Source organism: Oryzias latipes, chromosome 12, assembly GCF_002234675.1.
Source record: "Oryzias latipes chromosome 12, ASM223467v1".
In the NCBI taxonomy this organism is placed as follows: domain Eukaryota; kingdom Metazoa; phylum Chordata; class Actinopteri; order Beloniformes; family Adrianichthyidae; genus Oryzias; species Oryzias latipes.
The window spans coordinates 23,525,212-23,537,614 of NC_019870.2; the positions used below are offsets into that span (position 1 = coordinate 23,525,212).

Below are 12,403 nucleotides of genomic sequence, written 5' to 3' on the forward strand. Positions count from 1 at the left end.
AATGGGCAGGGAGTGTCAAAAAAATCTATATCTTCGTTGATTTATGTTTGGTTTCACTCAAATCCTGAGATCAAACTGCTTGGAAACCTCACCTTGTTACAGCAACTGCCTGTTTGTGGGTGGAATAGCCTGAAACAAGCATTGACCATGAAGAAAAAACCATTGCAAGAAGAAAATCAGCTCGTACTACTAGTACTTTCACCTTTTCACTATGACACTATGACAGAACAAACTGTGATTCCTGCTTTATCTGTTGTGCACAGCTCTTTCATCTAATTGCTCTGTGGGCTGCTGGACAGTTTGTTTGCATTTACAATGTTAAATCACTTAAGAGTTTACTTTCAAGTGGAACAAGACCAGCTAGTTGCATTCAAAGTTCAGACAAGCTTTAACAGCCACCAGAGAAAAAGAGAAATAGTCGAAACAAGGACTGAAAAGGTCAGCCTGACAGACATAGCCATTTAGCCTTCCATTAAATTCTTTGAATCTTATTTAAAGTGACATTTATTTAAAAAATCTGGATTTAGTCACTGACAAACATGTTTAGAAGTATTTTTTCTGCAGTTTTTATGTAAATTAAAAACAATTGTATCGTCTTATTTCAAATTTAAATTCCTCTTCTTGTGTACAGATCATTGACTGTATATGAGAACTGGACTAAGTGATTGTGACCTCACCCATTGAAAATGACATGCTTCCGGCTCCAACAGGATGAAGTCAATTCAGACCCCTTTTTTGCTACATACTTGTGGCCATGTTGTAACTAGAAAGTTTTAGAAAGCAGTGATTAGTCCAAGTCAGTCTAAGTCTACATTTCTATGGCAAACACTCTCTCCAATTAAGAGTGAGCATGTTGGAAGGCCACACTCCTTACACTGAAAGCAGGCTCAAGATAATCTGTCAATCTAATGCCATCAATGTGTGAAGGAAGACTATATGCATTCATTGATACTCTTATTAACTTGAATAACTTGACCTACAGAAAAAAATATGAAAAAAGGTTAGGATTATCAGGAACATGTTTAAAAAAGGCGGTAGCTGTTTATTTCTCAATATAAGTCTATGGGATTTTAACTGTTTGGGACCAGCAAGTACCTCATGTTTAGAACAGGAGGGGAAATAGGTAACTCAGTTTAGTTCTCATATACATTCAATGGTATAGACTCTTTTTTTTATTCATGCAAAAAATAATCTTTATATAGACAGCTGGATAGCTCAGTTAGTAAGAACTGGCCCACAGGAAACCAGGGTTCGATTCCCAGGGGCGGAATAAACTATTAATGAGGTAATTACAATAACAATGATCAGCTATTAACATAATCTAATAAAGGCCCTTGGGCAAGAACCTTAACCCTTGTGCTATCCTAGGCACTTTAACATTGGAAGTTGGCTCACCTAGACCCACTAGACAGTGCGCTGAACCTTTTTTCTTCAATGATTTTGGAACCTCACTGGTGTCCATGGATTACATGAAATCTTTCCACCTTTATCCACCTACCTCATAACCCATGACAATGAAACACATGTCATGCCGGCTCAGACGTTGCCTGGCAAACAAGGTCTGCTTGAGGTGCTGGGAAACCAAAGCATCCTGATGGAAAGTAAGCTACTGGAACAAGACGGAAATGGACTAGATGTGTAAATACGGTTCTGTTGGAATGCTGCTACTCAAGTAACCCTACTCAGAGAGGTTACATTCTGAGAATGTGTAGTGAATGGATGCTTTGAAACCCACAATCAAGGCTAGCTGCCAAGCAACTAGCAGCTCAATGTTCTTTTTTTTCTTTTTCTTGCAATGCACTAACATCCACAAACGGCAACTCCTATCACAACTTGAAAGTGAAGCGGTACAACACAATTGCAACACCGCAGGAGACCCAGAACACCAGGTTAGAGAGGAGGCTATACCTGAAAGGCAAGATCATGTCTAGAATGAATACCAGAAAACTCCGACACTATCTACAGCGGTAAAGTGATGTACCTCCTGGAAACTCTGAATGAAGCATTGAGGGAAATCCCTACCTCAACAATCACAGAAACCAATGAACTGGTTTACTCTTCAGCAGCAATGATCCTTGAGATGCTTGGCCATTAGAGCAACCATGGGAGAAAACAATACCCACCGTGGAAGCAACAGTTGGAGGCTAAAATCAAGGCAGCTCGGAGGGATGTGAGTCCGTTGACAGAGGCCCAAAGAGGTACAATGAAAAGGCAAGTACCTCAGACATACAGCCAGATTCCCATGCTTGAAGCAATGGAAACTGCCAAACAAAAGCTCCTGGACCTGAGCAGCCGCCTAAAGAGGTACACAAGACACAATAAGGCCAGACGGATGAACAGGCTGTTCGCAACTTAACCTGTGAAAGTGTACGCTCAGTGACAGGATCAAAAGAGCAGAGCAGACCCACCAAGGCTGAAAACTGAACAGTACGGGGAAAGTATATAGTAGAAAGAAGCAGCACATAACAGCAATGTTCAATGGCTGGTCTCTCTGAGAAATGAACATAGCACCCTCCCGGAAAAGAAATCCAGTAACCATCACAATGGCAGATATTGAAGAAAGAGTCTCAGGTATAAAGAACTGGACAGCACCAGGCCCTGACATTATACCTGCCTACTGGCAAAAGAAACTTACTGAACTCCATGAGCGCCTGGCAGCACAATTGAACCAGCTGCTAAGAGATGTGACTCACCCCTAATAGCTAACGGAAGGGCGAACGATCCTGATCCAGAAAGATCCCTCAAAGGGTGCAGTACCATCCAACCATCGACCAATAATCTTTCTCTCCACAACATGGAAGCTCCTGTCAGCCATCATTGCAGCCAAGATAAATAGACATATTGATCAATACATGAGGAAGTCACATAAGGGCACTTAGGTAGAGATTCTAGAGGAGCAAAACTCAAGCTTGCAGGTCACGGCACACTAACCTGGGCACAGCTTGGATTGATTACAAGAAAGCCTATGACTCAATGCCACACACGTGGATCACTGAATGCTTGGCTCTACAAAATCTAAAGAACTCCAAGAGTCTTTATCGGAAACTCGATGAAGCTGTGGAAAACCCCCCTTGAAGCCAATGGGAAGCCACTTCCCAATAAACAGTTATGCACTGCCAGTTATCCACGGATGTTAAGACACGAAAGCTCCTCACCTTAAGTGGAGGGTTTCATCACAAATCCATCATCCTGAGACTGTACGCTAGCCACAAGGCAGGAAGCTGAGGACCAGTGAGCGTGGATGCTACTGTCCAAGATGAAACATCCAAGATGCATGAAAACATCAAGCTCAAGGCTCCAACTGACAGTGTGCTCAGTGAATGTCTCAGGCAATGGAGGGCAGAGGATGCAGTGTTGGAGGACAGATCCTCATGGGAGGACAAACCCCTGCACGGGATGTACCACCAGACCATAACTGAAGTGGCTGATACCAAGGAGTCCTAGAAGTCCTACCAATGGCTAAAAAGGGCTGGCCTACAGGACAGCACTGAAGCACTCATCCTGGCACCTCAGGAACAAGCCCTGAGCACCAGAGCGATAGAGGCTCAGATCTACCACACCAGACAAGACCTAAGGTGTAGGCTGTGCAAAGAGGCGCTTGAAACAATCCAGCAGCGTGTAAGATACTGCCAGGGAAAGCATACATGTAGCGCCAACAACCAAGTGGCTGGAATAATATACAGGAACTTGTGTGTAGAATGAGAATGAGAGCAAAGATTCTGTGGGACTTCCAGATCCAAACTGATAGGATGGTAATGGTGAACCAACCAGACATTGTAGTGGTGGATAAAGAAGGGAAAGAAAAAGGAACAAGAGAAACTGGAGAAATACCAGGTACTCAGAGAAGAGCTGGATAAAGCCTTAGGCTCTAATATTTTAGTTTTATTTGGTCTTTTTAGCTAAAACGGATGCCAATACTATTAAAACAAGTTATGTCAAAGTTTCTTTTTTTCTTGCCATTTTATCAAAAACGTGATTGATACACTTTAGGGCTCACTGATGAATATTTCAAGCGCTTTAAGGCTGTATTTGCAAACAGAGATCAAACGTGTTTTTCAGAGGTTGACTGCAATAACCCTGCCTTAGAAAAATACTCTTTTATTACAGCAAAGAGATTTAAATTTAAGCCAAATTAAAAGCTATGCAATTACTAAATTGCCTTTTCGCTCTGCAGATTACCATAAGGCTTCCTCAAACTTTGAGGATCAGCGAAAGGCAAGTTATTGTGCACAAACATAACAATCAGGTCACCTGTAATAAATAAAGAAACTCAAATGTTTCACACTTCTTAAGTCTTAAAACTCAAGATTAAAGCAAAACATTATTCCAACTATTCTAACTATGATTCCACACTATGATGAAGTTACTTCCTTTAACATATTCTGGCTTTTTTGGCATACAGTGATCCCTCGCTATAACGCGGTTTACTTTTCACGGTTTCGCTACTTCACGGATTTGCATTGTGTTCTGCATTCTGATTGGCTAAAAAGTCACTCCGCTTCTTCTCTACCTGTGCGTCAATAACGTTGCAGTTTAATATGCACACGTACGTAAAACAGCTTGTCAAATTTAAATTACATACGTGCAAATTCTCTAACAATTTCGAGTTTCTCTTAAACCCATAAAAAAATAGCGACAACAACTGCCTATCACTATGTTCTTCTCCCGAACAAACACAGCTGCACCGCGGGCTTTATAAGAAGAAAACACTGCAGAGTGGAGTCAGGATGCAGCGGTTCAGTCTGTAGTGCAGTGAAACACACCTGAGTCACTATTTGTCCGACTGTACTTTGTAATTTTTTCGTAATCATTTGAAATTTTCTCCCGTTTAATCCAATTACTCGGGTCGCGGTGGGCGGGGCTAATCTCCGCAGTTTGAAGCCTTCTGTTCACATTGATTTAAATGATATTTGACAGTACAGTACAGAAGTTATTTGTTGAAAAAAAAACGTTTCTAAAGTACTTTGATTTGTGAAACAAATGCTTGAGCCTGTAAATGGTTTGTTCTTTCTTTTCAATGTATAATAGAGTATTTAATTGTGTAATAATTGTAAAAACAATTAAGGTTTCTACTTCACGGATTTTGCCTTCTTTTTGAAACGTAACCCCCGCGAAAAACAAGGGTTTACTACATTCAACATTCGTACTGCAAAAAATTGTTACAGTTTTTTAAAAAACAATCAGTAATTCACTAGGTAATACGTCTTTTTACATACACACAAGCAACACACAAGCCAAAAAGAAAAGAATGCTGATTTAAAGTGGAGGGTCAACAAAGTAGTGGGGGGGGGGGTCAACATATTAGTTAGAGTTTCCAATTATTCATTCATTAAAATCCTTTTCAAATAAAAGCTTTATAAATAAGTTCAGAAAACTCACGTTTTAATTTCTGCCACTGACTACGTTTACATGCCTACTATATTCTAAAAAAAATAAATAAATCATATTCTAGATAACGTATAGTTCAAAATAATGCTTTTTTATTTGTCACAGTAACAGAGTTTCTTTATTTACAAGTTCCGCAGAAATTGAAATAATACACAGTCCCATAATGTCAGGGTCATTTTCCATCAACAACTCCTATCTACCCACAGAAAATAACCACTCCTGAGATTATACAAAGAATTGTCTGCATGATGTTTTTTATTTTCTAAGTTGAAAGCATGTTTTTAGTTAGTCAGCAAGTGGAACCATTAAGCCTATTAGCCTGCAGATCCTCTGCTTTTGACTGCAAGTAATGTGCAGAGCAAGAATGTTTCAAATAAAATCAGCATTCTTTATGTTTCTTTGTGTGGCTATCTGAAATATGACTTCATTCCAAATAACATGATTAAATAAGTGCATTGACATGACTGTGCTTTATCTTTTCTGTAAGGTTATATGGGATAGGACTGGAATATTTGATAGCATGTAAATGTAGTCACTATCATGACATTGTCTAGTTTCATGCTAAATGTTCATTTCTGTACTGGACCAAATGTAAACACAGTTGTTCAGCTACAGTGTGATATCTGGAATAATTGGAAACATCTAACCATTCAGATTGGGGCGTAAAGAAAGAGTCAAGGGTGCACAGGTTAACGTAGGTTAAAAGTGTCTTTTTAAGGGGGCATACATGATAAATGTATTTACCTCTCTGATGAGCCTTGTAATTTGATTTAGAGTTTTTATTTTTAGGCTGATGCGGGGGATCATACCTCACACTCCCTGGAGCCAGAAATTGTGCAGGTGCAGGAACCAGTGCCGTTGCCTAGCACCTCCAATGCTTCTGGGGTGGCAGCGGGGTTGTAGCTCATGTAATACTCTTGAAGCTGGGAGCTGAGGTTTTGTTCTGGTTCCGGACTCTTTTTGCGGCGCTTTCGTCCCACCATGGATCGCTGCTGGAGCAACCTAGTTGCACCTGGGTAGCGCCGCCACAGTACATAAATTATTGTCAAGATTAGGGACATGGTGAAGAAGAGGGCCACACTACCCACCACTACTTTGTGCAGAGTCATATGCTCGATCACTGGGGGGGGTCTGTGAGTAGGTCGAGTGCGCACTGGTGAGTCTCTGGGATTTTTGCTCATATGCCCAGGAAAGGTAGGGTGAGGAATAGGTCGAGGTCTGAAAGGAGAGAGGGGGCCCAAAGTGTTGGTTGGTGGCATTGGTGGAGAGCTGGTAGTGGGGGCAAAGGTTGGTTCAGCAGTGCCCTCAGAAGTTAGCTCCAGTGTAGGTAAAGGTGTTTCCGTCAAAACATAATCAGTTTCCTCACAAATGGCATGGTTCCGTGTGACTTCCATGATTTTTTCTCCCTGCATATACTTGGGGCTGCTGCATATCATTGTAGTGTCTTTACTGCCCCGGAAATTTCTCAGCCAAGCTACAATTGGGCAAATGCCAGTTCCACAATCCCACATGTTGCCAGCTAAGCTTATGGAGGTGAGTGAGATCCACGCTGACACAGCCTCCTGCGACACATTGGACAGTTTGTTGGATTCCAAGTTCAGGACTTGAAGGTTGGGCAAACAGTGGAACACAGCTGGGTCCAGGGTCTGAATTTCATTTCCAGATAGGTCCAGTTTTTGCAGGGTATACCAAATCCAAGGAAGGCCCTGATTGACCACTCTAATGCGATTCCACTGCAGGTAGAGTGACCTGAGATTGGCTAAGCGGGGAAACAAAAAAAAGTTGATCCTTGTGAACTGGTTGTGCTCCAGATGCAACTCCATCAGCCTCTGTAACCCCAAAAAAGTGGTGCGGGTAAGAGCCTTGATCCGATTGTAGCCCAAATCTAGGAACTCTAAACTTCGACACTCCAGAAAAACTCGAATCGGGATATTAGAGAGACCATTGGAGCGCAGGTGAAGGTTTTGCAGTTTACGTAAACCATGAAATTGACCAGGTTGCAGGATTTCAAGCTTATTAAATGACAAGTCCAGACTGCGAAGATTGGGGATGCCATGAAATGTTGAATTGTGTAGGGATGTGATCCTGTTAGAGCTGAGTATTAGCTCTTTCAACCTCCTAACCCCTTGAAATGCTCTGCTGTCAATAGCTGAAATCTGATTGTGGTCGAGGTAAATCCAAAGAATCTGGCTGAGGTGAGCAAACTGATAGGGTAGCAGGGTGTGAAGTTCATTGTAGCGCAGAGAAAGGCCCTGGCAGCCCACCGAGATGTTTTCTGGCACTTCTAAAAATCCAGAAGAGTCACAATGGACAGTTTTTCCCTCGCAGCGACAGCTGTTGGGGCAGGTGCGCTCCCCGAAGCTGAACAACAGCGGAGCTCGCAGGAGGAGGAGCAGAGGGAAGAGGATGTGCCTCAGTCGTCCATCACACAAAAGTGCACCTGTAAAGGCAGAAAAATGGACAGGGTGACTATCAAGTTGCATGTCATTACTTTCCATTCAGTCTTTGATTTAAATCAATGTATGGTGAGTTTGATAAATTCCACAAAACTACTAAAATAGAGGTACATTTAGTAAAATTTGACATTGTTCATATTTGAAACGTGCATTTTTGCTGGGCAGTTTTCTTCAGCAAGTAAAAACTTTTGGTCTTTTGCTGTAGTTGTAGCCAATGTTGGCGAAGGCTTTGCTTTCTTTAAATATAACCCACAAAACAGAAAACAACTGAAGTATTTCCTCCTCTGGAAAGAAAGAAAAAAACAAACAAGAAAAGCCACATCATTGCTTTTTTAATCCACAGGAATCCAAACCAATCCAAATCCAAACCTGTTTCTCCAAGTCCCACTTAAATCGTTTTTTGATCTATTTTCAAAGCGTTCCCAGTGGTCTTTTCATCGTGATTTTTTTAGCCCAAAAACCTGTTGTTTTGTAGGACATACATAGTTTATGCAGAGCAGCAGGAGTTCATTAAAAATTCACCCCTGAGTGAATACTCAGAAATAAAGTTTTAATCTTAATTTTCTTTATATATATCCTCCATCATTAGAAAAAAGGACACAAGAACATGTCAAAAACAAATGTAAAAACACAATTTTTATTAGGGTGGGTCTTTAAATAGAACATTTTATGAAATATACCACAGAACAAGTGAACCATATAACACATTTCAGAAGTTTTCACTAATTTCACCATTGATTCTAATGGGTTAAACAATAAGCCCCTCCCACTGGGTGCACATTCAATTAACCAATTTTGGCCAACCAATCAAGGTTTACAATAACACATTTTTCTTTCATCAAAAACATTTCCATCACAATAATTAATATTACAATATGATTTATTAGAAGAGAAAGCTTTATAAAATGAACTCAGTTTCAAATAAATCTATAAGGAAGTTGGTCATGTGACCAAAACACTGCTGGGCACTGGTCAGCTTCTATTGGCCAACTGTAAATAACACTGGACAAAGTTGATATCAGTATCAGCATGCTCCCATGGATGCCCACATGACTGGGTACAGGGGAAAACAGGTAAGTAGAAAATAGCGTGTATGGTAGCATGTGCCGAGATCAGTAACAGGTTTATCGACTTCTTGGTTTCTTTCTGGAGGTATTTTCTGTGTCATGCTGTCTGCACAAACCACACAAGGTCACAAGAAGAAATCCTAATGTTTTCCTGGGAGGAAGAAGGATCAGTGGTTATACTGAGGTCAGTTATAGCCAGCTAAGATGTCTTTCTGAAAATAAAAAAAGTCAAGGTGAGATATTTTTTTAATAAACACAGCAGATGCTTTGCCACTGAGCCATCTGTTGTTGTGTAGGAGTGTAAAAACAGTAGATTTTCTTAAGTGATATTCATGGAGGCCTGCATGGTGGCTTGGTGGTTAGCCCTGTTGCCTCATGAGTTTTTAGTGACGGATGAATGGTTTACCATGGAAAATCACAACCTCAGCCCCCCAGAAAACGATTTGGAGATAAACAACAAGAGAGCTCAACATTTCTCTTCCTCCCTGAAGTCTGACCTTATGAAAGAGAACAGAAGAAATGAACACAATGTCACACAAAACCAGCCCTGCAAGATTGCAAAAAGTTTGAAAGAAAAACAGGAGCTTTATACAGTTTGGGCATTATACAATCAATGAATCAAACTTTATTTAGATAAAGTGACTCCCATACTTTGTGCAGCTTTATGATAAATAAAAAAACAGACATCTAAATCCATGGCGTAAATAATTCATTTTACACTGCAAAGACTGAATCTTAAGAAAGTCAAAGAGCTTTGTTTAAAAAAAATGCCTTACCAATCTTGATAATCTTCTCAAGACATTTTTCAATGGTAAAATAATCAAAGTTTGGGAAAACATGTCTTTGTGACTAATTTTTTTCTTAAAAAGCCTATATCATGCTTTTCTCAATCAGAGTAAACTGTATCCATATCACAATATACGACTTTTAGCAAACTAAAGAACGATTTTTTGGTGAAATGCGAGTTATTTTCTCTGCTCGTTTTCCAACCTGGAAGTAAGACAATTCGATCTCTGAGGCTCCGCCTTTCTCTCCGTGTGGATGCCGCTTAATTCATGATATCAACCTAAAGTCGGCGCTGGCAGTGTGACTGCGCTTCGCCCACAAAAACCATCAACATCCAAACTTCTGCAAAGATGGATGTGCATATTGTTCATATAAAAGAAAGTTGTTTTTGTCAAACACCGTTCGCTCCGTGGAGAAATTGGGTGTGTCTGTTAGCCTGGGGGCGGTCCTTGCTGCGCAGACACTTCCTGAAGGGGCTGTCCCTCACTTTGTGACTTCACAATGTGAGCACCCACTCGTCTTCGTGGATTGGGAGGGGCTGGTGCTCAGTGTGCAGGTTTTTAGAGGGATACTCAGAGATGACTGAATAGATCAAAATACCGCTTTAGGGTTGTTGTTTTTATAAGGAACTAACAGACTCAAAACCTTTATTTTGCATGACAGGCCCTTTAAAATAGAAATTCTTGGTAATACAATTTTCTTCCCCCATTAGCAGATTTCTTTTCTTTGCTTATTTAAAGAAAATCTGCCAATGTAGTTAGGATTTTTGACTTATTTCTTATATTTATATTTCATAGGACAGCAAAAAAAGTAATTACATATTTCCTCTTGGTGAGATATCCAGCCAGCTGAAATAAACAGACCAACCACCCTCATAATGTTGATATTGATTAAAAGCAAGAAAGAACCACCTCTGTGAGCACAGCGGGCTGAAAAAAAAAAACCCTCAAAGTGGAGTCATTTTTAAACAAGCCTTCTATCCAGCTTATAGATCTATTGATCTTCATCCTAGGAAAAAAAGAGTGAATCGGAGCGCCATCCTTTCTTTTTTCTCTTGACAGAAGTTGTTTACCCTGCTTAAAGTTGTCCATCAACTGAGAAATAAAATAAGCTCCGAGAGAGCATGTGCACACGTACAAGCAGCTGTTCCAGCTGCCGCAAGACAAAACACTTGGGCTCCAATTACAACAATGAAAAGCAATGTTTTTTAATACAGAGGGCAGTGCAGTGCTCACATGTTAAATAGTAAACAGCTTTTGATCTAAAACGTACAGTGGCCAAGTAGTGTACTTCACACCAAAAGATCAATCAATTTGATTTTTGATTTGATTTGAAATGGTTTATTTCAAGCGATCAAATAAGAAATCAAATTTAGGATAATTAGACATATTAATAAATATTGCTTGAAAGGGAGGGGAAGGAAGCGAATTTATATAATCCCACCCCATTATACCGTAACCTTTTTATTACATGATTTATCATTATCCGGTTCCAAGCTTTTATCAGACAGAATTAAGGATCCTGAAGTATCAATAAAGCACATGACAAAGATGAATTACTCAAGGTCATCGTAGTCATGTTTTTTCTTAGGGGCCATGGTCAGCTCTCTTGCTTTGGAGTAAAATCAACTTTTAAGTCACTTGAAGATAGTTGTGTAGCCGCGGTGAGCCGCGCTGTCACCCGGAACCGGAAAAAATGCAAAAACATGCTCACAGCAATTAAAAAGGCAAAACAAATAAAAACAAATAACATTACATTTTAGAAATTAAAACAAATTTACAGAAACAAGAAAAGTGATTTAAAAAATGAAACAAAATACAATCAAAAATGTTGAAAAAAAAAGTCCAAGATGAACAGGACAATTTGAGTTTTGATGATTTGAGTTTTTTCAAATCTCTTTATGTCTGCATACTAATTATAGTTTTATGATTAATATGGAGCATATCCAGTATCACTTTATGCATAATAACTTTCAGCTGAAATGATGGACAAACATCATCATCCAATCAGCAATGTCAAAGTGTCAAAGTCATTTCCAGGAATCAAAAGGAAATGTTGTCTTTTCATGATTTTTGGAATTGTGTTTTGTTTTTTGGAATTTTTTTTATCTGTTAACTTTTTAATTGTAGTTCTAAACGTTAATATGCTTGTGCGCTGACTGATTTATTGATGTGATTCGCAATTTTGGGCTGCAGTGCAAACATCGATAACAATAAAAAATGTTCACTTCTACTCCTCACAGTGAAGGTATAATGATAGGACACTTTAAAGCAGGGAGAATGACAATACTGTTATTCTTTTCAATTTTCTTTTTTATGATGCATTATTTTCAAAAAGACCTAATAGTAATCAAATGTCTGATTAAATGCGACTTTTGTTGTATTAATTTGGCTCTGGTTGAACTAAAAGTATGTAATTATTTGTGATGCTCTGACCTCACATCTGCATTGATTGCATTACCCGCAGCACTTTGCACCTCACCTGTTCAAATGAGCCAAATGCTCCAACTTTAGCAGCTGTCACTGCCTGCAAACCTCAGCATGCTCATTATCTCATCTCCTGCTGTAGCCTAGGCTAATGGGCAAAAGAAAAACCTCACATAGGAGGTGTAGCTGTGCTGCACATCTAAACAGACGTGGGATCATGGGGGCTACACAGATTGCATTAATACATAGCATTATTTTTAAGAATAATGTCTTGAAAAAT

General features: G+C 39.7%; 1 protein-coding gene across 2 annotated transcripts in view; it reads right to left on the reverse strand.

The window, feature by feature from the left end:
- Positions 1-12,403, reverse strand: part of LOC101154965 (leucine-rich repeat transmembrane neuronal protein 4-like) — a 130,285-nt gene that overhangs the window by 60,937 nt on the left and 56,945 nt on the right. Inside the window, exon 2 of one of the 2 annotated variants that reach the window (XR_002291376.2) lies at positions 6,133-7,828. Coding sequence is in view for 1 of the 2 variants with exons in the window: in XM_011482003.3 (XP_011480305.1) it covers positions 6,198-7,828 (1,631 nt within the window). In the remaining variant the exon portion in view is untranslated. The remainder of the gene's footprint in view (positions 1-6,132; positions 7,829-12,403) is intronic. The other variant, XM_011482003.3, reaches the window with a different exon arrangement.